Source organism: Xyrauchen texanus, chromosome 33, assembly GCF_025860055.1.
Source record: "Xyrauchen texanus isolate HMW12.3.18 chromosome 33, RBS_HiC_50CHRs, whole genome shotgun sequence".
Taxonomy (NCBI): Eukaryota; Metazoa; Chordata; class Actinopteri; order Cypriniformes; family Catostomidae; genus Xyrauchen; species Xyrauchen texanus.
The window spans coordinates 35,270,134-35,293,976 of record NC_068308.1 but is presented as its reverse complement, the minus strand read 5'-3'; the positions used below and the strand labels follow the sequence as shown (position 1 = coordinate 35,293,976).

General features: G+C 37.0%; 1 protein-coding gene across 1 annotated transcript in view; it reads right to left on the bottom strand.

Moving 5' to 3' along the window:
* Positions 1-14,521: 14,521 nt before the first annotated feature.
* The window catches only part of LOC127626438 (cadherin-18-like), a 139,809-nt gene continuing 130,487 nt past the window's right edge, over positions 14,522-23,843 (bottom strand). Inside the window, exon 12 of the mRNA XM_052102208.1 lies at positions 14,522-15,390. Coding sequence (XP_051958168.1) covers positions 14,825-15,390 — 566 coding nt within the window. The 3' untranslated portion in view covers positions 14,522-14,824. The remainder of the gene's footprint in view (positions 15,391-23,843) is intronic.

Here is a 23,843-nt window from a genome sequence, read left to right as displayed (position 1 = left end):
AACATGAGTTTTAATACTGTAGAGTTATTGGCTTCTCATGCGAGAAACCATTCCAATCAGTCTAATTTGAATATGTCTATGCAAATGTCAATATGTCTTTTCCAGCAAGCTCAAAACGCTTTCTTAACATTGCAGTTTAGTTGCAGATAGGTTTCGTTTCTATATCATACTGTGTTAAAAACTTTCAAGAAAGCACACCTGATATGAACCAAACAAATGTAAGCAAGACATGACATGAAGTTATACAACCAAATTAAAATGTTGTATCAACATTGTTAGAAACATTGAAAATGTCTATCTGGTAGTTTTTCTTAAAGCGGCCAAAAATGTCACATAACATTTGAGCAAAATTTGGTTTCAATTATAAGTAAGAAAAAACCTTAATGGGTGGGTAAAACCTGACAATAATAACAGATGCACAGCATGAGTAACATGAGGTTGTCCGAGATGAAAAAAATATAAAAAGAGTGCTGATAAATGCCAGTTCTGTCAGATTTAAAAGATTATTACAGGCAGAACTGCAAATAGCTTAAGAAACCGTATTTAAAAACACTATAGGAATAATCATGTGTAACATTATAAAAGTCTTAACTGTAATTCTTGATCAAGTTAATGCACTCTTGGTGAGTAGAAGCATCAATTTATTTCAAAAGCAAAAATGTCTTAGTGTTCTAAAACTTTTGACCAATAGTGCATATAGTATATAAATAGGACATACATGTATGTAATATAGATACTAAAGTTCACTATATTATAGACGTTATTGACTGCTTGCTTAACAAAGTGTGTTATGGTAAAATCAGAATTAACTGTCACTATTTAAACACCACCAGATTAGATTAGAGTGCCTTTTACTCTATGTTCCAGTCATGTGGATGGACACAAAAATGGAAACTATGGAAACTATAACCTGTAAAATAGCATGCAGTTTGTAGTCATTAAGCCTTTTGATCAGGCCCTCTATTGGTACTAATGCATCCGAATATTCACAGGCTCCATTAATCAAAAATGTCCTTTGCATAGAAATGTCATTGGCTCAGAGCATTCATTTTGAGATATTTTTCCACGCTGACTTATTCAAATTATTATCCTGGCCCTTTGAACAAATATGCAGAGGAGAATGTACACGGCTCAATAAAATATTCATGCATGCCAAAGAAACTAGTGACCTCATTCATTTTCAGCTGTTTTTAAATGCAGACCACTGGACAGCTTTAAAAATGTAAACCATCTGATGCTCTTGTTTATCATTCTGTGTGTGATACAAAATGAGTTACATTGCTCTCTGGTGATGTGTGACCTCTGGAAGACAAGCAAGAGTGGGTGTGTCTGTGTTTACTGGACGAGACAGTCTATTGGCATTATGTAAATATTCAGCAAACACTGCGACATAGTGCTTTACTGGGGCATTATTGCTTTGTAAATTGCTTCCTTTAAGAAAAGTCATTTCTCCTCAACAAATCACCCTGTTAAAAGAAATACTTCAAACACAATGCATTATTTAGTGAGTGTTAAATAATACATCAGTGCCAGCCATTTCTTCAAATATATTTATTTTTTTGTCTTTATATCCCTGCAGACCTGTGGCTGTAATATTCACAAATGTGATAATAAACTGTTCAATCTCTCTTTGCGGGGAGAGTTTGGATTGGATAGTGAAATTTTTTTTGGTGAAAAGCAAGTATACAGGAACAAAAATTAAAGTAGTTTCAAGATTCTCTGATAGTATTCATAGGGAGAGAAGTTAATCTTAGTGCAGTAACTTCTTTAAGTTTATTAGAGAGATTAGAGTTCAGGGGTGGCTCGGTGTCTCAGTGGTTAGCCCTGTTGCCTCACAGCAAGAAGGTCCCGGCGAAGTTTAACATGCAGGTTAAGTGAACTGGAGACTCTGAATTGCCCTGTAGGTGTGAGTGAGAGTACCCAGCCACTGGGGGTTGTGTCAAGAAGGGCATCCGGCATAAAACCTTTGCAAAGTCAAATATGCGGATCACAGATGGTCTGCTGTGGCAAGCCCTGGTGGGACCAGCCGAAAGAAGAAGAGAGAGATTAGAGTTCATTAGTGGTGGTTGCTGAGGCAAACATTATTATTGCTACGTTAGTGGTTCTTCAGATCTATATAATGTACAGTATGAGCAATAGTATCCTAATAGTGATTCTTGCCTTAGAAAGCCCCATAAACTAGGTTTATATATTGACATTATTGATATTTGTGAGTGGCACTTAATTGTGCAAAACTTGCCATCACAATGCTGGAGTGTTGTGGATGTTTGCCAGGTTATTGCTATATGGTTGCTAAGGTGTTCTGAGTGTTTTTTAGCATGTTGCTAGCATTTTCTGGGTGGTTGTTAAGCCGTTGCTTACTGGCCTAATTCAAAAGTGTACAAACTCATATTATCCTTCAATGTAATTGTACAGAATTGTATATTCCGGCAGGCAAAATTGTAAGTCTGAACAACCTGACCTCGCAGTGAAATCATAAACAGTAAGTTGAGTTTTCTTCAGCTAAAATTTGACTGTAATTACTGAAATTCTAAACACTGCCCCCAGGGGCCAAAGCTGTAAGTGTTTTTGGGCGTATTGGGCATGAGCTCAACTTTCCCAAGTAGGAATAGATGTAGGCCGGAGTTCTCTATATGGGGGCATAATCTCCAAAAGAGTGTGTGAATACTCCAAAAAAGGGTTTGCGTCAACTCCAAAATAGGGTGTCACTTCGACACATGGTTAAGGTTAGGGAAAGGGTTAGGTTGGCGGCTCCCTATAGCTTAATGGTGGTTTGGAGCTCCCGCCTCTCTTTAGAGCTCTGCCTGCAGCTATATCCTGCATTTTCTAGGTGAATTGTCCATGGATGGGTGCCAAAAGCAAGTAATAAAGCAATTAGTTTTTTGCTGCATAGGCTAAAATACAGTTGATATTACCGCTTTATAAACTATATCCCCCAACCCAAACCCCAAACCTAAACCTAACCATCAGTGGAATCAAGTTCGAGGGAAAAACGCAACTTTTAAATCACACTCGTCACTGATTAAGTGAACGCCATTACTTCCTGGTTTCAGTGCAGGATCAGAACCTGGATCTCCTATGCTTCTGATGCAAAAATGTCTGATGGGAGATGGCGCTTGTCAGTGAGTCGGTATCCTAGGGTGTTGAAACTCTCAAAAATCATGCAGAATTTCAATGTATTCATGTTGGTATGAATGCTTAGTAATAGTAAAGTAATAGCACACCTCTACTCAACGATTTGACATCTTTAACCTGGTCTCATATAATCATGTTACAACATCTACATTTTTGCCAAATAAGTTTTATGTGGCCTGTTGTACGTATCGCAGCAGTTTCCTGGTGAAATGAACACTAGAGGTGCTAAAACAACAATGACTTTTATTTCCTCTCACACATCACAATTAATCAGTAGCTTATCAGTTTAAAGACACTTTTATTATAGCACATGAATTACATTTTAACATATGCGTTACATAACCAACTACATATTCAATCTTGTTCAAGTGTGAGCAAAGTTTGCGGTTCAAAGAAACGGGCTAAAAGCCCTGAATCACACACGAGTCCCATAGAAAAAAGCCCATAGACTTACTGAACAGCGAAACCAGAGACCAGCTTATCATAGAGACTTGAGGGCAGTAAGAAATCACTTAGAAACCATCCAGAATACCTTAGCAACCACAAATAAATGGGACAACAACCACTGCATAGCACACCCTGAAAACCACACACAACACCCTAGCACCATGCTGACGAGTGTTGTACCAGTAAGCACCACTCACATTTAATCAAAACATTAAAAAATCTTGTTTTCCTATAACAAATGCCAATCCTTAAACCTATAAACCTTCCCATTATGTTATATTGATGTTTGCATGTTTGTATGTGTGTGTGTGTGTTCCTCCAAAAAATAACTTTAATATTTTTTTTTTTATAAATGTTGTAATATTTTTCCCCCCTCCCTTTTGAAATAGAAATCAAACTTAGAAGGTAACATTTGCGTTGAAAGGTGGAGGCAGTGAGCTTCAGAGAACTCGCCCTTTTAAGACCAACAGATCTAATCCTTATTTCCACGGCTGCACAGCATGACATCCAATGTCTTGAACGCAGCATTGAGGGCAGTGCACACGCCATTGGAATTCCAAATGCACAAACAGCGTCTTTCGTGACATTCAGTAAAACGTAGAGGCAAAGATAATTAGGTTAGAATGTGCTTTCCTTTTTGAAGTCAAGCTTTTATATACCTTCTATCGCTGATAGTATTACACTGTATGGGCATGTCTGCATCTGTTATTGTATTGCATTTCTTAAAGGAATAGTTCACCCAAAACTTCAAATCTTTATTTACTCACTCATGTCATTTCAAACCCATATGCAATAATTTTTTTTCTAGTCTTCACACAATAATTTAAAAAACAATGGCAGTTTATAGTGATGACTGCTGTCAAGCATCTAAAAGGACCAAAAACACCATAAAAGTACTGTACATGACTACTAATTAAATAGTTTTATGACAGCTATGTGAGGAAATGGCAGAAATTAAAGTAGTTATTCACTGTTAATATTCCCCTCTCATTTGCTATCACAGTCAGATTTAAAAATGGCAAGCCAACGTGTTTGGTCTGGTCTGATATGATTGACAGAAAAACAACATTTGACATAATCAAATGTGATACATTGCAAGCCCTTTCGACATTTAATCATGTGCAGGATTTGGATTATACAGTAGATATCAATAATTAAATTTTCACTAGTTAAATGCTAAATCAATGGAATTTCTTCTGTTGCAAATGCTAATTGTTTATTTCATTAATTATGTTTACACTAGTAAAAATAAAACATATTGATATCAATAATTAAGTAATTTCTCATGGGAATACACATTCTTGATATCAAAAATTTTATTTTAACTAGTAATTTTTTATATATATTGAATTTTCACTTGTAGAATTTCATTCATACCTATTCAAAAATTAATTACCGATATCAAAAATGTATTTCTTGCTAGATGATATTCAAAATACACATATCAGAAATGTACTTCTTACTATTAAAAAATATACTTTTTCAAAATAAATAATCACTTTGTTACTTGTTACTTACAAAATTCTATTCCTGATATCAACATTTGAAGAAAAACTAGTAAAAGTGCTCATTTATGATATCAATAATTAGATTTTTACTAGTGGCATTGTTAATTTTACATATTGTAACTAGTAAGAAAGCCTTTTAAGACATATTTAATACTAATATATATATATATATATATATATATATATATATATATATATATATATATATATATATAAAGCAATATCACACTCATAAGTGTGCAATATGGCCCTACATTAGCACTGCTGTGATTTGGCCGTAGGCGAGTGCCGTAGGTAATCACAGCAGTGCAGAGTTAGACCCATATAGCATGATTGCGAGTGTGATAATGCTTTATATATATATATATATATATATATATATATATATATATATATATATATTAGTATTAAATATGTCTTAAAAGGCTTTCTTACTAGTTACAATAATGTAATGTTACTCTGTTAGTAATTAAAAAATGTTTCTTCAGAAATAGTATCACAGCTTGTGCTGTTTCTAACAAGTTATTGGATAAACATGGATGGATGTGTGTGAGAGTGAGTGTGTGTGTGTGTGTGTGTTAGAGAGAGAGAGAGAAAAAGAGAGAGACACACGGAGTGTCTGTGATCACCTGTTGCCACACCCAATCAGAGATGCTGTCAGCTTACTGAAGATCAGCTTTCTCAGTGGAAAAATAGCCATCCAAGCGGGGGTAATTCTCACTATTTTGCGGTAGCCAGTGCACATGAGTCATTCACTATAGAAACCGCAAACTTCTTCGCCATTTTGAACAGTACTTTTTCTCCAACGTGGAAACTCCAGTAAGAGGTAAGTGCCTTGAGTTCTGTAACTAATCTGTCTGTTTTGTGTCTCAGCTGTGATGAGCCGTAATGCTGAAGCTGTTAATTTAAAGTGGCTTAAAACTATTTTCTAGCTTTAATTGTGTAGTAGTAATACAAGCAAACACTGAAGAGATGTTGTGTGTAAAGAATGACTGACATGGATTGGCTTCAACCTAAGTGGTTCATAATACACACACACAATTTTTTTTTGCCACCACCTCTAGCTAACATTTGTAATATATATATATATATATATATATATATATATATATATATATATATATATATATATATATATATATATATATATATATAAAGAGACACTTATACAGTAACTCTTAACTCACATGCACTGCTTTTACACTTTAGCTTAGAACAGCACGAACACAAGTGGAGTGATACACACGCATTGAAGCGATGGAGTGCTGATGGTGTCAGACCATCAGTGCTCATGGAACATCTCTCATCCAATGTGATTCAAGGACCAGAACTAACTGTTGTGTGTGTGTGTGTGTGTTTATGTTTATATATATATATATATATATATGTGTGTGTAAATATATATATATATATATATATAGCTTTGTGTGTTTGACAGAAAAAAAACAGCTTAAAGTTTGGAACAAGTAATAGCAACCTTTAAATTTTTGGCTGAACTATTAGTTAAAATCAACCAAAAAGTAGACTATAATTACTGACATACAGAACAAACAACTGGTATAACAGTTTGATACACTTAAATACATAGGCCCTTAGAAAAAAATAAGCCATGACTTCATGACAGCAATTTTTGCATTGAAACTCACCTGTAAGAGAGGTAAGTTGCTGGAGGGTGACCTACAAGTTGAAATGAAGTAATAAAAAAACATAAGTAGTAAGTGAAACTGCTCGCTGGCGATTATGTAACAGGATGATATCAGATACCGGGTGTTTTGCACCCAGCACCCATGGGGATGTGCACATTTGGAATATAAACCTTAGTTTATATAAATACATAAATGTTATACAGCTATAAATATTTAAATAAACTTCAGACAAGCACTGTTTTAAACAAACACACACACACATACAATAGTCTGTACATCAACACATTTTCTTTTTCCTCTAAAACGGTTCAACATTTTAGCCACCGTCTTTGATGTTGTACAGCTGATGATCCTTAAGTTCATTTTTGAAGATTGAATGTTCAGTGTGGCTCCACCCTTGACTTTGATATTTACTTTATATGTAGCCCATTTTTTGACCTAAATAAGTTACTGGTGCTTACTTAGGCCAGAATAAACATTACTACACTGCAAAAGTGTACACTCATACAAATGCAATACTACACTTATAAAAATACTGTATATAAACAGATATATATATATATATATTTTATCCCTCTGGATTTCCTCACATAGCTGTCATCCAACTATTTAATTAGTAGTCATGTAAAGTACTTTTATGGTGTTTTTGGTCCTTTTTGATGCTTGACAGCATTCGTCACTATAAACTGCCATTGTTTTTAAAATTATTGTGTGAAGACAAAAAAAAAATTATTGCATATGGGTATCCCTATTTTTTTCTTGTTTTTACATAAACATGATTTAATATACTGTCAGTCTGCTTCTTAAGTTTATTTTTATTGTTTTAAGAATGTTTAGATATTTTCAAATCAGACCAAACATAATAAGTAAGAAAATACTTTATGCAGTGTATTATACACTATTACTATAACTGTTGTATGTTAGGCATATGAACAAACCCCTAAGTGATCAACTTTGGTGCAAAATTCATCATACACTTTTTGTGCTATGGACATGAAGGATTCCTCAAATGGAGCAGTTCGCTGAGGAAAGGTGTGCTATTACTTTTGTTGTCAAAAATGCAGTCTAGGTAGGTAGCTCAACTGTCAACTGAATTTGTCTGTCCAAAATGTATATTCAGCCGTGATAACAACATATGTCGGAGATGAATACAGAAAATTCAGTTTAGGTTTCTGACCTGAAAATGCTAAAGAGAAGAAACTAAAGTAAAGAAAGCTGAAAACACAACATATTTGCCCAAGCAAAATGTTCAGCGTGTCAAGATTACCACAGACACACACACACACACACACACACACACACACACACACACACACACACACACACACACACACACACACACACACACACACACACACACACACACACACACATGTTGGAACTCCTATCATAACGATGACTCTCCATAGACATAACGATATTTATACTGTACAAACTATACTGTGTTTTCACTCAGCAAAGCGACACCACTCTCCCATTCCTGTTATGGATTCCAATCGGTTCTCCCCACTCAGAAAGGGCCTTAATAATTGGTGATTCTATTGTAAGGAACGTGGAAATAGAGACTCCAGCCACCATTGTTAAATGCATTTTGGGGGATCTGGCATCTGACTTCAGATAAAATTTACAAGTGCTTGATAATGATAAACTTTCCTAAATTGTTATTCATGTCGGCACTAACGATATCCATCTTCACCAGTCGTAGATCACAAAATATAATGTTAAGGAGGTGTGCGAACTTGCAAAAATTATGTCAGACACTGTAATATGCTCTGAACCCATTCCTGCTCATCGTGGTGATGAGGTTTATAGTAGATTAGTGTCACTGAATGGCTGGATGTCTGAGTAGTGTCTGGAGAATAGCAGAGGATTTATAGGCAATTGAAAGAGCTTTTGAGGAAGAACAGACCTGCAAAAATAGATGGTCTGCATCCCTCCAGGGAAGGTGCTCATAGTCTTAATAGTGATAGTATTTGACTAATTGGGGCCCAGGTCAGGAAGCAGACAAACTGGTTAATCTGAACCTCTGCTATCTGCTGTGAGACACCACACAGGTCAAATAAACTACAAGACATAGTGACTGCATCACCTAGATATCATAAAGAGACTGTGTCTGTTCCCGAACTACCAAACATAAAACTCTCACTAAATCATTTAGAATTTTTTTTATAAAGATCAAACTCAAAGAAAACAAAATTAAGATAAACATCATATAAAGGTAGCTACTAAACATTAGATCTCTTTCTACCAAAGCACTAATTGTAAATTAAAATATTACAGATCATAATTTGGTTGCGCTCTGTTTGACTGAAACCTGTCTTAAACCAGATTCATATATTAGTTTAAATTAATCTACTCCCCCAGGTTATTGTTATAAACATGAGCATCGACTGAAGGGTTGAGGATGAGGTGTTGGTACAATTTACAGTGAAGTTTTTGGTGTTATTCAGAGGACAGGATATAAGTTATAATATAATGCTTAATGTGATCGTTATATATAAATAAAACAATCTCTGTCATCTTTTGCACTTGCTACAGTATACAGATCACCTGGGTTGTACTCTGGTTTCCTTGGTGAATTTGCACATTTTCTATCAGATCTAGTAGTTACTGCCGATAGAGCTTTAATTGTTGGTGAATTCAACATTTACATAGATAATGAAAATGACACATTGGGATTAGCATTTATCGATATTCTCAACTCTCTTGAAGTCAGACAAAATGAGACAAAATGTGACAGCACCAACTCATCACCATAATTGTACGCTAGATTTTATTCTGTCATGCAGAATTTATAATATGCTGACCTGGCAGCTTTTAGTGCCTGTCTGTATCTACAGACCATGCTTATCCTTCCATGCACCGCAAAATCCCTCTAATTTTGTGTTCTTGCGCTCCATTTTCCAAGCTGCTCTCTTGAGAGCATGAATGTGATCTCATGAGAGACAGGCACTAAAAGCTGCCAGGTCAGCATATTTTAGCAAACTTTCACAAATAACCACAACAATCCTTGGTGTAAAGCATTTGTTATGACTAATGAATTTTTTTCTGATAAAATTGAAATAATCAGAAATAAAATTGGAACTATGAAATCAACTGTCACAGCACCTTAGAAAACCATCCATCCATCCATCCATCGTCAACCGCTTATCCTGTGTACAGGGTCGCGGGGGGCTGGAGCCTATCCCAGCTAACATTGGGCGAAAGGCGGGGGACACCCTGGACAGGTCGCCAGTCCATCGCAGACCTTAGAAAACATGTCTCATAATTTCCCCCATGAGCAACATCACTCCTTCAATGTCAAATGTCATGAAGAGATAACAAAACTTATAAAAAAAAATCAAAAGCCACAACATCCAATACCAACTAAGCTCTTGAAAGAGGTATTCCCTGTAATCTCAGAACCTCTTTTCTGGGGGGGATTTTTCTCTCCTTTTCTCCCCAATTTGACATTCCCAATTCCCAATGCACTCTAGGTCCTCGTAGTGACTCGCCTCAGTTCGGGTGGCAGAGGAGGAATCTCAGTTGCCTCTGCATCTGAAACCGTAAATCTGTGCATTTTACCGTGGAGACCTGGCACATGTTGAGGCTTCACGCTATTCTCTGCGGCATCCATTTACAATTTACCATGTGCCCCACCGAGAGCAAGAACACCATTATAGTGACCACGAAGAGGTTAACCCAATGTGACTCTACCCACCCTAGCAAATGGGCCAATTGGTTACTTAGGAAGCCTGACTGGAGTCAATCAGCATGCCCTGGATTTGAACTTGTGACTCCAGGTGTGGTAGTCAGCGCCCTTACTTACTGAGCTACCCAGGACACCAATCAGAATCTCCTCTTAATATTATTAACTCCTCGCTATCCTTAGGACATGTCCCAAGAAACTTTTAAATATCAGTTATCTAACCACTTATTAAGAAGCCACAGCTTGATCCTGACAAATTGCAGATACAGGTCTTATTTCATGCCAATTTCCTCCCAACTATGTTCATTTTTACAGAGAAATGGAATATATTAACAATTTAAGTCAGGACATTGGCTCCATCACAGTACAGAGACTGTGCTTATCAGAGTTTCAAATGATTTACTCTTATCATCTTAACATGATGGCATTTCTCTTCTAGTGCTTTTAGATCTTAGTGTTGCCTTTAACACGATAGATCACGACATTCTCTTGAATAGGCTGGATAATTATGTTGGCATTAGTAGACTTGCATTAGCATGGTTTAACCCAACGAAAATTCACAATTCTCCAAATTAGCAGAGTGTATCAATGAAATCAAAGATTGGATGGCCAGAAATGTCCTTCTACTCAGTTCCGACAATACAGAGGTACTAATTATTGGACCAAAAACCTCTAAAAATAAGCAGCTAAAATATAAATTGTCTCTTGATGGATGTACTCTTACATCATCTTCTACAGCAAAGAACGTAAGTGTTATATTTGATACCAATCCGTCCTTTGAAAATCAAATTTCCAATGTTATTGAACAGCATTCTTCCACCTCAGAAATATTGCTAAGTTACAACACATCCTCTCTGTTGCTGATGCCGAAAAACTAATTAATGCGTTCATGACCTCAAGACTATATTATTGTAATGCATTACTGAGAGGATGTCCAGCAAGTTCAATAAATAAACCTAAATTGGTTACTAATGCAGCTACCAGAGTGCTAACTACATATGCCACCTTGGACTTAGGATGGACCCCACCTTACCTCACCGAAATGACCTGCCGGTTGAACTGCAGTGCACATCATTGATCTCTACCTGCATTTGGCATTACCTTTGTTTATTGATGGACTACACTATTGAAATGGAATACATAAACTATAATTGAATTGCCAACAAAAGCCTTCATCAGCCAACTAACAAAGGACAATTCATCTATGTGAACTTCTGCAGTTAATCCAGGATGTTCTTCAGAGACATTAGTCATTAGTCTTAAAGTTTTAAACTTTTTAAACATTGGATTTAACGCTTACATAATCCATGACTTGCTCTGCACAGAAATAACTAATATTGGTATTATATTCATGTTGTTTAGCCAGAGTCGAAATGGCCCCCACAGTGAGCCTGATTACTTCCAAGGTTATTTTTCTCCATTAACCAACACCTTATGGATTTTTGTGTTTCTTGCCACAGTCACCTTCAGCTTGCTCACAGGGGTTGTAAATACAATTATTGTTAATTATTACATTTTATACACAATTTAAAATAATATTTAATCAAACTACACAATAATCTCTAAGACTTTATTTAATAACATAAATTACAGTTGAATTTTTTTGTTTTGTTTATTTGTTAATGCACGAATTCCTGTAAAGCTGCTTTGAAACAATGCGTGTTGTGAAAAGCGCTATACAAATAAAAAATGACTTGACTTGACTTGACACCTACCCCATTAACCTAACCCTCATAGAGATCTTTTGGAATTTGTACATTTAAAAAAAAAAAAACATTGTTTAGTATGGTTTTTGTTGTTGTTGTTTTTTTTTTAAGCCATTTGAATTACAGGAACACTAGGGGTGTCCTCATTAACCACATTTATAGCATAATACCCTCATAATTACTAGTGTCTAACCTAAAAAAATGTCCTCGTAAACTACAAAAACCAACTCACTCACACATACACACACATATCCACACATTTATAGTCAGAACTTTCTCACTCCATTCATGTAGTCACTATAAACTATGATCTGGGGAATATTGCAAGAGAGAGAGAGAGAGAGAGAGATAGTATGTATCATCTTAAGTGCCCAACGGGAGTCCCAGAGGATCGCCCATGCAAAAATAAACAGGCTCCTGTAATCACAGTCTAGAGGCAGTATGCACTTCCTATAATAGAATCCATTGTTCTGTTCCAAATCCAAGTAAACGTCCTACGTTGGCAGCATTTTAAAGCATCTCAGGCATGCTCCAGACGAGAAGACTGTTCCAAGGGGCGGCATGATTACATTTTCTTCCAAGATCTACAAAAACCTAGTTTTGGCCAAATTCAAGAAAGAAATGTTTATTAAATAAAGGGGAGATCGGGGCTAGTTGTCAAATTTTTACTCCAGTGAATATTTCTAGGGGTAGATTTATTTCTGAAAGTCAATTCCTGCAATGTCTTGACTACAGACAAGATGTTGAGTGTTTTCTACGTGCTTACCTAGGAAAAAAGATAACAGCTAATTGTCCTTTGACCATTTATGACAAGATGCCCCAATAGCAGGGAATATTTTCACACTAAATGGGGCAAGTTGTCACAATGGAACCTACGACTAAACCAGTGTTTCATGTGAACATTGGGAGTTGAAGGGTGACGTTTCCCCACTATCACAAACACCAAAACAAAATCTTCTCTTCTGTTTGAATCTGTTTGAAACTACACCTGCATTAAACAGCCATCATTAGGCTTTTTAGCTATATTTAGGAATTAAAACAATTATGAGACACAAAATGATTCATTATTCATCCTAAGAATACATTTAAACCTTTTGAAATAAGCCATTTCAATATGCCATAATAATATAGTTGACCCTTGACTTAAAACAGTGTGGTTTGATTATTTCCCTTGTTTCCTTTAGATATGCAACATAAATATGAAGATAGTGACACTTTAGCATTGAATAAACAAACAATATTAAGTTAATATTTAATATAATATAAAGAACGCTTTGAACTAGTTTTTTTTAAACCAACATATTAAACCATTTTGACCACATTTTTGCACTGCTGAGATACAGCACTTGTAACAACTTCGCATGTGACAACTAGCCCCAGTCTCCCCTGTAATCATTCAATATTTAATAAGTATAATAACAAACATTTTAATGTACTGTAATTAAAAATGTATTATTTTACCCAATATTTGTGCGTGTTATGTATATTTATGCTATTAGAGTATTAAGTTGTTAGCTAGCAACATGCTAACATAATTTTTGCAACAAAGTGAAGTCTCAACTGCGAAGCACTCTTTGTGTGGCAATGGGGAGTTGCTTTCTATGAAGAGCTTTCCAAATCAGTCATTTATGAGGTTCCATCAAGGTTATGAAGCAGCCTTATTAGGCAGCAGGCAGCGATGCAGGTCGCTAGGTTTTAGAGCCCATTTCATAAGGTGAACACTGAGCAATTATGAAACTGTATATATGCAATAATCCAAATGCTTCAAGGCAAATCTGGGTCAATATGTCTTTTGAAGATGATTTTTAGAACCGACTCTGTCACATTAAAATTGAATGATGCAGTGGTGTAGAGAAGACATACTGTAGGTAACATTCAGTGTCCTGTCAGTCTTGTGATGTTGGGAAATAAAGTGTGTAGGTGGGTAGTTGTTTCAGTAAATAGAATATTAGGCACTTTTAATAAAACTATATATATATTTTACTAAAGTGCCTAATATTCAACTACACTCTTGTTACTGCTCTTTCTTGCAGGTGGTAATGGGGGAGGGACATTTTCATTCATTTCATTGGATAAAAATGTGCATGTGCTCCTCATTGCAAGATGAGTCATCAACATTTTTGTTCCATTTTCCTAGAAGAGAAAAAGTCAATTTTAAATGCCTATACGCAAATTTTATCAACTTTTAAGAGTACACTAACATTTTGATGGCCTCAAAGCTAACAGATTTGGATTATAAGCCACACAAGTCCCATTTTGCTTTAATGGGGTCTTGAACTGGGTTTTTTGACCAGCTTAAAAATATTATCAACAGAAAAAAATGAAATACAAAAGTTAGCAACTAGTGACGCATAACTTCACATTTATCCATGTGTCAGGAATTCAGGACTTTATTGAGCAATAAAAAATATACACCAGTTAAAATATTTTCCTTATTTTCATTAGATTTTTTTATTTATTTATTTTTTATAGATTTTCTTTTCAAAATCATTCGTCTTGTTATTCCAAGCTCCGAACATCCAAATGAAATGAGAGAACAAAATCTGCAATAAAGTCTGTCTTTACAGCAGTACCGTTACGGCGGCGTAACATTCCGAGAGCGTCTCGTTTTATCGATGAGATTGGATGTCGAAAAAGAGCAAAGCTTTCTTTTTAATAGTTAGTCGTTCCCAGTTTTCCAACATCGACAAACATTTATGTCTGTTTCTCCGAATTTGCCATTTCAGTTGATTCCGACTCCGTTTCAAGTTCCTCACAGTAAAGTTCTGCTAGTTTTTGGAATTCCGGGCCCCAGTCATCCAGGAACTTGTATTTCTGTTCCGAATGTTCACCAGCTGATCCGAGTGAGCTGATGGAGCCCGCCGGTGAGCCTTGACCCTCGTAGGCGTAGGTTTGTAAGGAATCATAGGGTGGTATACTAGTATCCTGATCCGCCTCCACCATTCTCTGTTTGATAAACTCCCCTACATCCATTTCCACATTTATGTCTAGGGATGAGGGGTTAATGTGGTCACCTAAAATGCAACGGGGCGGTCTCCTTGACAACCCAGACTGGACACACTCTGGTCGGACGTCCCGACGGAATTTAAGTTCCTCGGCGGCAGCTGGGTTCCGGAGAGCGATGATGTCAAAGGCCTCTGTGTCCTCCTCCCCGCCACCTTCATCATCGTACGTCACAACGTTCTCGCGAATGTCCTCCTCGGAGATGATCAGTGGCTCTTTTTTGCTCCGTCGCAATGCAATGAACAAAATCACAATAACTACAAGGAACAAGAAAAAAATATTTAGTTACAGTGACAGCATTATTATAAAAATGGCACAATCAATAAATAATTGTAAAAAGACAATGTTATAAACTTAAAGTGAAATATAATTAAATGTTCATCTTTGGTTCAACTATTCCTCCAAACTGAACACGTATCATTCCCTGGAAAAATGACATGAGAAAAGAGAAAGGATTTTATAATAAAATAAATAGGAATGAAATATTATTGCACTGGCATTATTAAATATCAAGAGGCAAGGGAAATTTTGCTAAGAGGTAGAAGGCTCATAAAAAATCATTTCAAGAAAAAATATAATACAAATTTAGCTAAAAATAATTAATCTGTGTTATTAACAGTGAATCATTTCTCCAGGGGACTTTTATAGCAGGGCAAATGCATCACACAGCAGGAGCTGAGATGGGAATCAGTAGAAGCATGTGTGAAGCATCATCAATGCATGAAGAAGCAAACACATAAAGGCCCAAGAGATCTGTGGATAAGAATTATGATTTTAGAATGTAAAGAGAATGTAGAATGTAAAGAGCCAGGGTGAGTCTGGGGAAGTCAATATCACACATCAGTGTAGATTATTTTTCACTAATGCACAATTAGTGACTGAAGGGTTTTGAAGGAACTTTCACTACGCCACTTGTAATTAACGTGAAACATTTTCTTGTGTTGAATATTTAAAGGTGAAAGGGATGGCCAGCTCTAAGGGTAGGGTATGGTAGGGTTGGGGGGTGGGGTGTATCTGAAAACACTGTGTTACTGTGGCACTATCAAAACCAGCTCAACATAGTAACAATGGCTCAACCAATGGCCTACACATATATATACATAGGGATGTGTGAGACTAGTCGACTAAACGGTTCTGAAGCTGCTAGTCGACACTGGAAGTACTAGTCAGTTAATATTAATATTTTTTTTACATTGTAACTGTTATTGGTTAATGTTCTTTACTGAACAGCTATCATACATTATTAGATTAATGACTAATGCATGACTGCATGTCGTGAAATACGCTCAACTTTTTCCGTAGATTTGGTTTAGTCTACCTGTTTTTTTCCTGACTGTTTTAATATGTTAAGTAACTTTTACGTGGTGAATTCCATTTAGAACCGACTGGGTTGCTCTATTGGTCCTGCACTATTCATTCAACTGTTTTCAGTAACGCTAATGTTGATTCAGTGAATGTGTATCATGTTCTATATTTAATATACACTGATCATAATGGAAAGCAAGCATGTCCAAGATAAATACCCCTTTTCAATGGCCATAATTAATTAATTTATTTATTAATTAATCCACTGGCTAGAAATTGCTCTTTGTGATTACAATCTAAATAAATAAATCCACTGGCTACAAATTGTTCATTGTAAGTGCAATCTCTATAAATAAATAAATAAACTGGCTAGAAATTGTTCTTTGTGAGTGCAATCTTAATAAATAAATTAATTAATTCATAAAAAAAGCAAACAAACAGTCATGATTCACCAGTAGACAGAATGTCGATAGAGCACTAACAGCTAACACTGTGTAATTCTCACTGTGTAACAATCATTTAGCAACACTGGTAAACATCCATCCATCCATCCATCCATCGTCAACCGCTTATCCTGTGTACAGGGTCGTGGGGGGCTGGAGCCTATCCCAGCTAACATTGGGCGAAAGGCGGGGGACACCCTGGACAGGTCGCCAATCCATCGCAGGGCCACACATAGACAGACATACACTCACCTCCACATCCACATCCACATCCACATCCACATCCACATCCACATCCACGGCAATTTTTTTGGAGACACCAATTAACCTAGCCTGCATGTCTTTTGGATGGTGGGAGGAAGCCAGAGTACCCGAAGAGAACCCATGCAGACACGGGGAGAACATGCAAACTCCACACAGAAAGGCCGGGGCAACCAGGGTTTGAACCCACGACCTTCTTGCTGTGAGGCGACAGTGCTAACCGCTGCACCACAAAGTGACACATTCTGTTAAGTGTTTGCTAACAAACAAATGAATCTACTTATCTCAATGTAATCATCTTCATTAAAGCCAGTAAATCTTCAAAACCAGAGTGGAAAGAGGTAGATTTGATCAACAAGTACAATTTACCAGGAGCAAATAGAGCCATGTTTGAGCAGGAATGTAGCTCCATCTAGTGCAACAGGAAGCATGCGGTTCAAAACTATATTTAGCCCCAGCAGCTGCCCGGGTGAGCAGTGAAATTTTTAGTTGTGGTAGTCGAGTTCGGACTCGGACTCGAGCCCGAGTCACGAGTCTAATTTTAATGAACATGGATTTGTCACGGACTTGGATACATTTTTACTCAGACTTGACTCAGACTCAAGCCTTTTGGACTTGGATATCAATAATGTAAGTACACTTTAAAAAGTACGTTCCCCAACTCTTCAAATGATTAAATAGAACACATGTTTTATCACACTTACGCTTACTATGCAAAGTAATTTCTAACTGAAAATGTGGACTATATCGAGACAAAATCTAATTTACTATGTATCAAGGACAATTAAACTAATATGAAGGGTGAAATGCACCATGATGGAAAATGTACAACTCAGTTAGTCACGTATTTGTAGCACAACCTCTGTGGGATACCTGTAAAGCTGGCACTTGCATTTCAATGGCAAAAAAGTCAGAAAATATAATGAAGAACACAAGTTAGGGGAGATGTCTCTGTTCACTTATTATCCATACTAAATATAATGTGAAAAGAACGAAATGTCAGCCCAAGGTGAGTTTGTCAAAAATTTTATCTTGACTTTAGGGAAGTAGGCTACAACTGTACACAACAGGAGGACTGAAAAGTGTGAAGTGTAGTACTGTAGTATATAAATGTTTGTAGTATATAAATGTTAAACTAAATTGAATGGACAAATTGAAAATCATTCTGAAACCACTTTGAAATTTGTTCAGCAGGATACTAATAATTAGTTTTTTGCATTTATATTGACAAATTAATTTTCTTATTTGTGAGGGTTAAAATAAGCTTAAAATATTGACGTTGAGTATACATTTACAATTTTAATTCAGATTCTTGAACAGATTCTTTCGGACTCGGTCTTGAGCCCTACTCGGCCACTTTTGGACTTGGACTCGATTGTTTGAAGACATGGACTTGACTCGGACACGACTAAGGTGGCCTCGAACCCAACACAAGTGAAAATCTCTCGCTTTTGAAAAGAAGAGAGCATCGCACTCGTGAGGTGAGACCTAACCCATCCAACCAGTACTGGAGAGAGGGAAGAAACAGATTAGATCAGGAGATGAGAGAGAGGAAGAGAGAGAGGTGGTAATATTACAGGTGTGTGGAGCGGGACGTGGTCGTGTGTCACTGGGGAGAGAGGAAGCGGTAAGGGCCTGGTGATTGCTAACATTAAACACCTGTGTCTCATTTCAGTGACGATGGAGATGGGATTTAGAAGGCCGCCGGAGCGACAGACCGGAAGAGAGAGACCAGAGATGCTATGTGTGTCTGAAAAGCTAATACTTTGTTGTGAAGCTGAAGAGAACTGCATTAAAAGTAGACTCATGTGGACTGTGAAACCGGCTCCCGTGTCCTTCCTATTCCAACCCCTCTACACTGGTGCTGAAACCCAGGAATTATGAAGATGACTGGCCGCCATGGACACCTCACCACTGGGTGATGACACAAGGAGTCGAACTTGGGAGCCCCAATCACCTCTGATATTTGAGAAAAGGCCAATAAGCAATAGCCAGTGGAATTTGCCTGCCACTCCCCCAGACATACGGGTATAAAAGGAGACGGCTTGCACCACCAATTCAGATTTGTGCTGAGGAGCCCAGACAGTGTCCTGGCCATTTCAGCAGGTAGTTCAGTGTTGTGGCAGGAGGTACACAACGTCTTGTTCCCTCCATCAGGAAATGGAGGTTACAACAATAACCAAGATGTTCCCTGTCACTCACGTCAACTAGGGGTCCCTATACAAAATGCTACATCCAGCTGAACTGTGTTACATCGATCGGTGGTGCAGATGCAGGCAGGCTACCACATGCCTAGTAACAAGTGCACACAGCCCCATCGTAACCTTCCCAATGCCCCACATAAGTCGCATAGTCCCTCGTACCCCAAGGGGGTGACAAGACATACTTACAATGGGAATAGGTTGCATCAGTTTTTTGACCTTTTCTCTTTTTTCCTCTTTGAAAATGAAAATTCACTTAGCTGGGACCAAGATATATTCGTGCCGGGGAAGGTGTTCTTTTCCCCCACGGAGAAAGGACACCGAGGAGACCACATCCTGCTAGAAGGGAGGTTAACATGTGGAGAGCACTACACATGGACTTACCAACCAGGACGTACCACACATGGAAAGGAGTCCCTGCGGTAGGTCCTACCTGGAAGGGAGGAGCTCTACATGTGAAGCAACTGTTGGCAGAGCAGAGCACTGCCCAGGGGAAGACACTGGTTTACCATCAGGGAAACCATACCGTGGAAAACTTAGGCGGTGGGGGTATATGAAGTGGGACATGGTCGTGTGTCTTTCACTGGGGAGAGAGGAAGCGGTAAGGGCCATCACCTGGTGATCGTTAACATTAAACACCTGTGTCTTGTTTCAGTGACGATGGAGACAGGCTTTAAAAGGCCGCCAGAGTGAAAAGCCAATTCTGCAACTGCATTAAAAGCTGACTCATCACATGGACTGTGAAACCGGCTCCCGTGTCCTTCCTTTTCGAACCCCTCTACAAGGTGGCATATAACATATTCTACTCACTTTCCTGAACTCACACCTTTAATACAAGCCTGTCAACAGCTCACCCTGCATCCCTCTCTCCAGTTTTTGTCAACAAATTTCAATGCTATTTTCCCACATCTGTTGTCTTCAACTGTATTATACATAGTTTTTTGTCTTGACATTTTTCTGCTGTGCTTTCTGTACAACGTGATCTCATTTGTATTCGTAGGCATATAAAATTGAGGGTCTAGCACACATATTTTTTATGCTTAGGTAGAAAAAGAGAAGTAAAATATCAATGTATTAACAACTTATAAAAACAATTTCACATATGAGAAGAAAGACGAGACAGTGAAGCAGTTTTTTGCAATACTGTTTGTGGAATTTTGATGCTGTCATGACTCTTAACCTGGTATAATGGGACTAGTAAAATAATATAAATCCGGTCTTATCCCTTTGATCTGCTGGTTTAGAACTTTAAAGATTAAAAGTCAGGAGTTAAACAGAGCCGGATCAGCTGTCATTATGACAATTAATACTGGATGCCTGCTGTGAATACTAAACTTGTAATGCTCTTAAATGGACAAGAGTCGAAGAAGAATAGGTTTGTCTTTCACATGATAATTAATGTGACGGCAGAAATTTGAGATTTCAAAACAGAAAATTTTTATTTAAGGTATTAGAGATTTAAGCCAAAAACAGACCAATGGTTTAAAATGTTATATTCTGATTTATATATTTTTTCTTCATAAACAATTTATATTTCTGCATCTGATATGCCTGTAAAAATACTACAATGTCTGAAAAATGCCCACATTTTGTCAGATTTACCTTAACCATTTTCTATTTTTTTGTCTCATTATTTAAACACTTTAAATGAAATTACATATTTTAAACTACTAATTATTATATCTAGAAACATTTGATCTAGACAAATTAAACTTTGTTTGTATATAAATCTAATAATATTGGTCTTTATTGTGGATAAAATCCCACCCTATTTTTATGTTTTCCCATTTTTATACACTTATTAAATTAACTAATTGAAAAACTATTTTAAACTACTTATTATTTGTAACTATTTAATTTAAATATATATATATATATATATATATATATATATATATATATATATATATAAAAAATTATATTTAGAAAATATAGATTTATATTTCAGATTTAGATTTATTGAACAACAAATGTATACAAAAATTACAAAATTGTCATAAAATAGTTATTTAGGTAAATTTGGAAAACAAAATGGTTGCTAAATCTAATAATATTGCTCTGTTTTTTTTTTTTTAGATAAATTAAGTCCCGCCTTACATAATTTCCTACTAAATATTATGTTTCATATGGACATAATGTGTCACATTATAGACAATAAATGCATCGCAAACTTCGGGTGATCCAATCCCAAGTGGTCAGCCCTAAATAAAGGTCTAAACTAGGTCTAAAACATTATGAGATTGGATTACAAAAAACACACAGAGATAGTCAAAAACACGTGATTACAACGCATTTTGAAGTGTAAATGCTATCTTTCTTGAATGCGTCTCGGACAGCAGTGAAGTGCCACCCCTCACCTGTCAATCAACCACTGCGCTTAAACTTTGCCAGTTATGTGAGGTTTTAAAAGGAAATAACCATCCGATCTGAAAATTTGAAAAAGAAAGTACATACACAAGCATGAGAACTTCAAAGAACTTCTTTAGTGTGTGATATCAAACTGTAGCGACACAGATGACAAGCATTTGGGGTGGAAAAAAATACAGATTTTCTGATCCATCGTGATCTTTTTTCATTTAATTTTTTATTCTTTTTTCTCCTCAATCTGGAATGCCCAATTCCCACTACTAAGTAGGTCCTCGTAGTGGTTTCTCAGCTCAATCCAGGTGGTGGAGGACAAGTCTCAGTTGCCTCTGCTTCTGAGACCATCAATCCACGCATCTTATCACGTGGCTCGTTGTGCATGACACCGCAGAGACTCCCAGCATGTGGAGGCTCATACTACTCTCCGCGATCCATGCACAAATTACTACGCACCCCCTTCAGAGTGAGAAACCCTAATCGCGACCATGAGGAGGTTACCCCATATGACTCTACCCTCCCTAGCAACTGGACCAATTTGGTTGCTCAGGAGACCTGGCTGGATTCTCTCAGCATTTGAACTTGCGACTCACGGGGTGGTTGGAAGCGTCAATACTCGCTGAGCTACCCAGGCCCAGATGATCCATCACACGATCTCAATATCGATTCTTAAATCCCAAGATTGATCTTTTACTCTATGCACAACCCTCTACTACAATATGAGGAAATCACTTGCATTTGAATTTCGTGCTATGCGACTAAAATGTATATATTTGGCAACTGGCTGGTAAATGTTTACATTTTACTCATAAACGATGAGAGTGAAAGTTGTTCCATGTAATTTTTGTCCAAATACGAGATACAAATGACTCATTTGTCATTGAATAATGTCTATTTTAAAACCCTTTCTGTTCTCTACAGTCAGTTGTCGATCAAGACCGTCTCTCCCATGCCTGTTTAATCTCAAATTAGGGTTTGTAATGACAGAGCTGACCAGTAAAGAAGATCCTTCTTTGTTCCAAAAACGTAAACCCTTGGTAAGACCAAATGGCCAAGTAAACCTTATGACTTTAAATGAACAAATCCACAACCATATCAGGAAACGGAGACTCGTGAAGGCAGTCCCAAGGCCCGAAATCAACATGGACCTAAAACAGGGACATCTGTTTCTCCCTCTCTGCAGAATCCAAGGACATTCTCTCTTAGCTCAGCAGAGACCACATGGACCCACAGAATATACACCATATCTAGCCTTGCTAGATAATTCTATAAATGACTCTGGCCTGTGATCACCTTTATAACTGACAAATTAATGATTATAGCCTGATGTACCTTTTTAAAATACGTGTAGTAATTTGTAATCACTTCTAACTAACAAATCGTTGATTATAATCTTTAATCGTGTATGGAAACTTCAAGGTTCATCTGGATATTATACCTCAACAATCAGGTTTCTCATAACGTGTAATGTATTACCCATGTTGTAAAACTAATGAATTAACCAGTATGATTTGTAACCAGGGATTTTCATGTTTTGTTACTTACACGTATAATATTCAAAAAAATGTCATATTTATTATGTAAATGCTTGCTTGTTTACGTTGAGAATGTTGATGACAACGAATGTCATGTCTCTTGTAGTGTTTTCAAGATATAAAAGTAAATGATTAAATATGCACCATTTTTGAGCGGGAGTTTGTAAGAATCCTCCATGAAGGATCATAAATCAACTTTTGAAAAGGACAGCCCAGTTGACCATGTGACTCTGGAAAGTCAGATCTGATTGGCCCATGACACCTTTGGGGTGTGGCCAATTTCAATTAAAAATGTTCCTACCCAAGGAACAACTGCCTCTTCTTCTTCTTCTCTCTCTTGATCTTCCTATTCTGCTGAACTTCGCTCTTGCAACGCTCCATTTGGAAGCATCTCTTGCATATACCAGATCCTCCGTTCCATGTAGAGTCCAAGGAAAAATCGGGTCACCAAAAGTCCTGAGGAAGCCTCCCACTCTCTGCTCTACAGTTCACATACCCAACGGGAGTCACGAGTCCTCCTTGCAGAAGGCCTTGCTTCATCCAGACAATAATTATCCGCAATCATAACAGAGTCCAAAACATCAACATAACGAACTTTCTACAA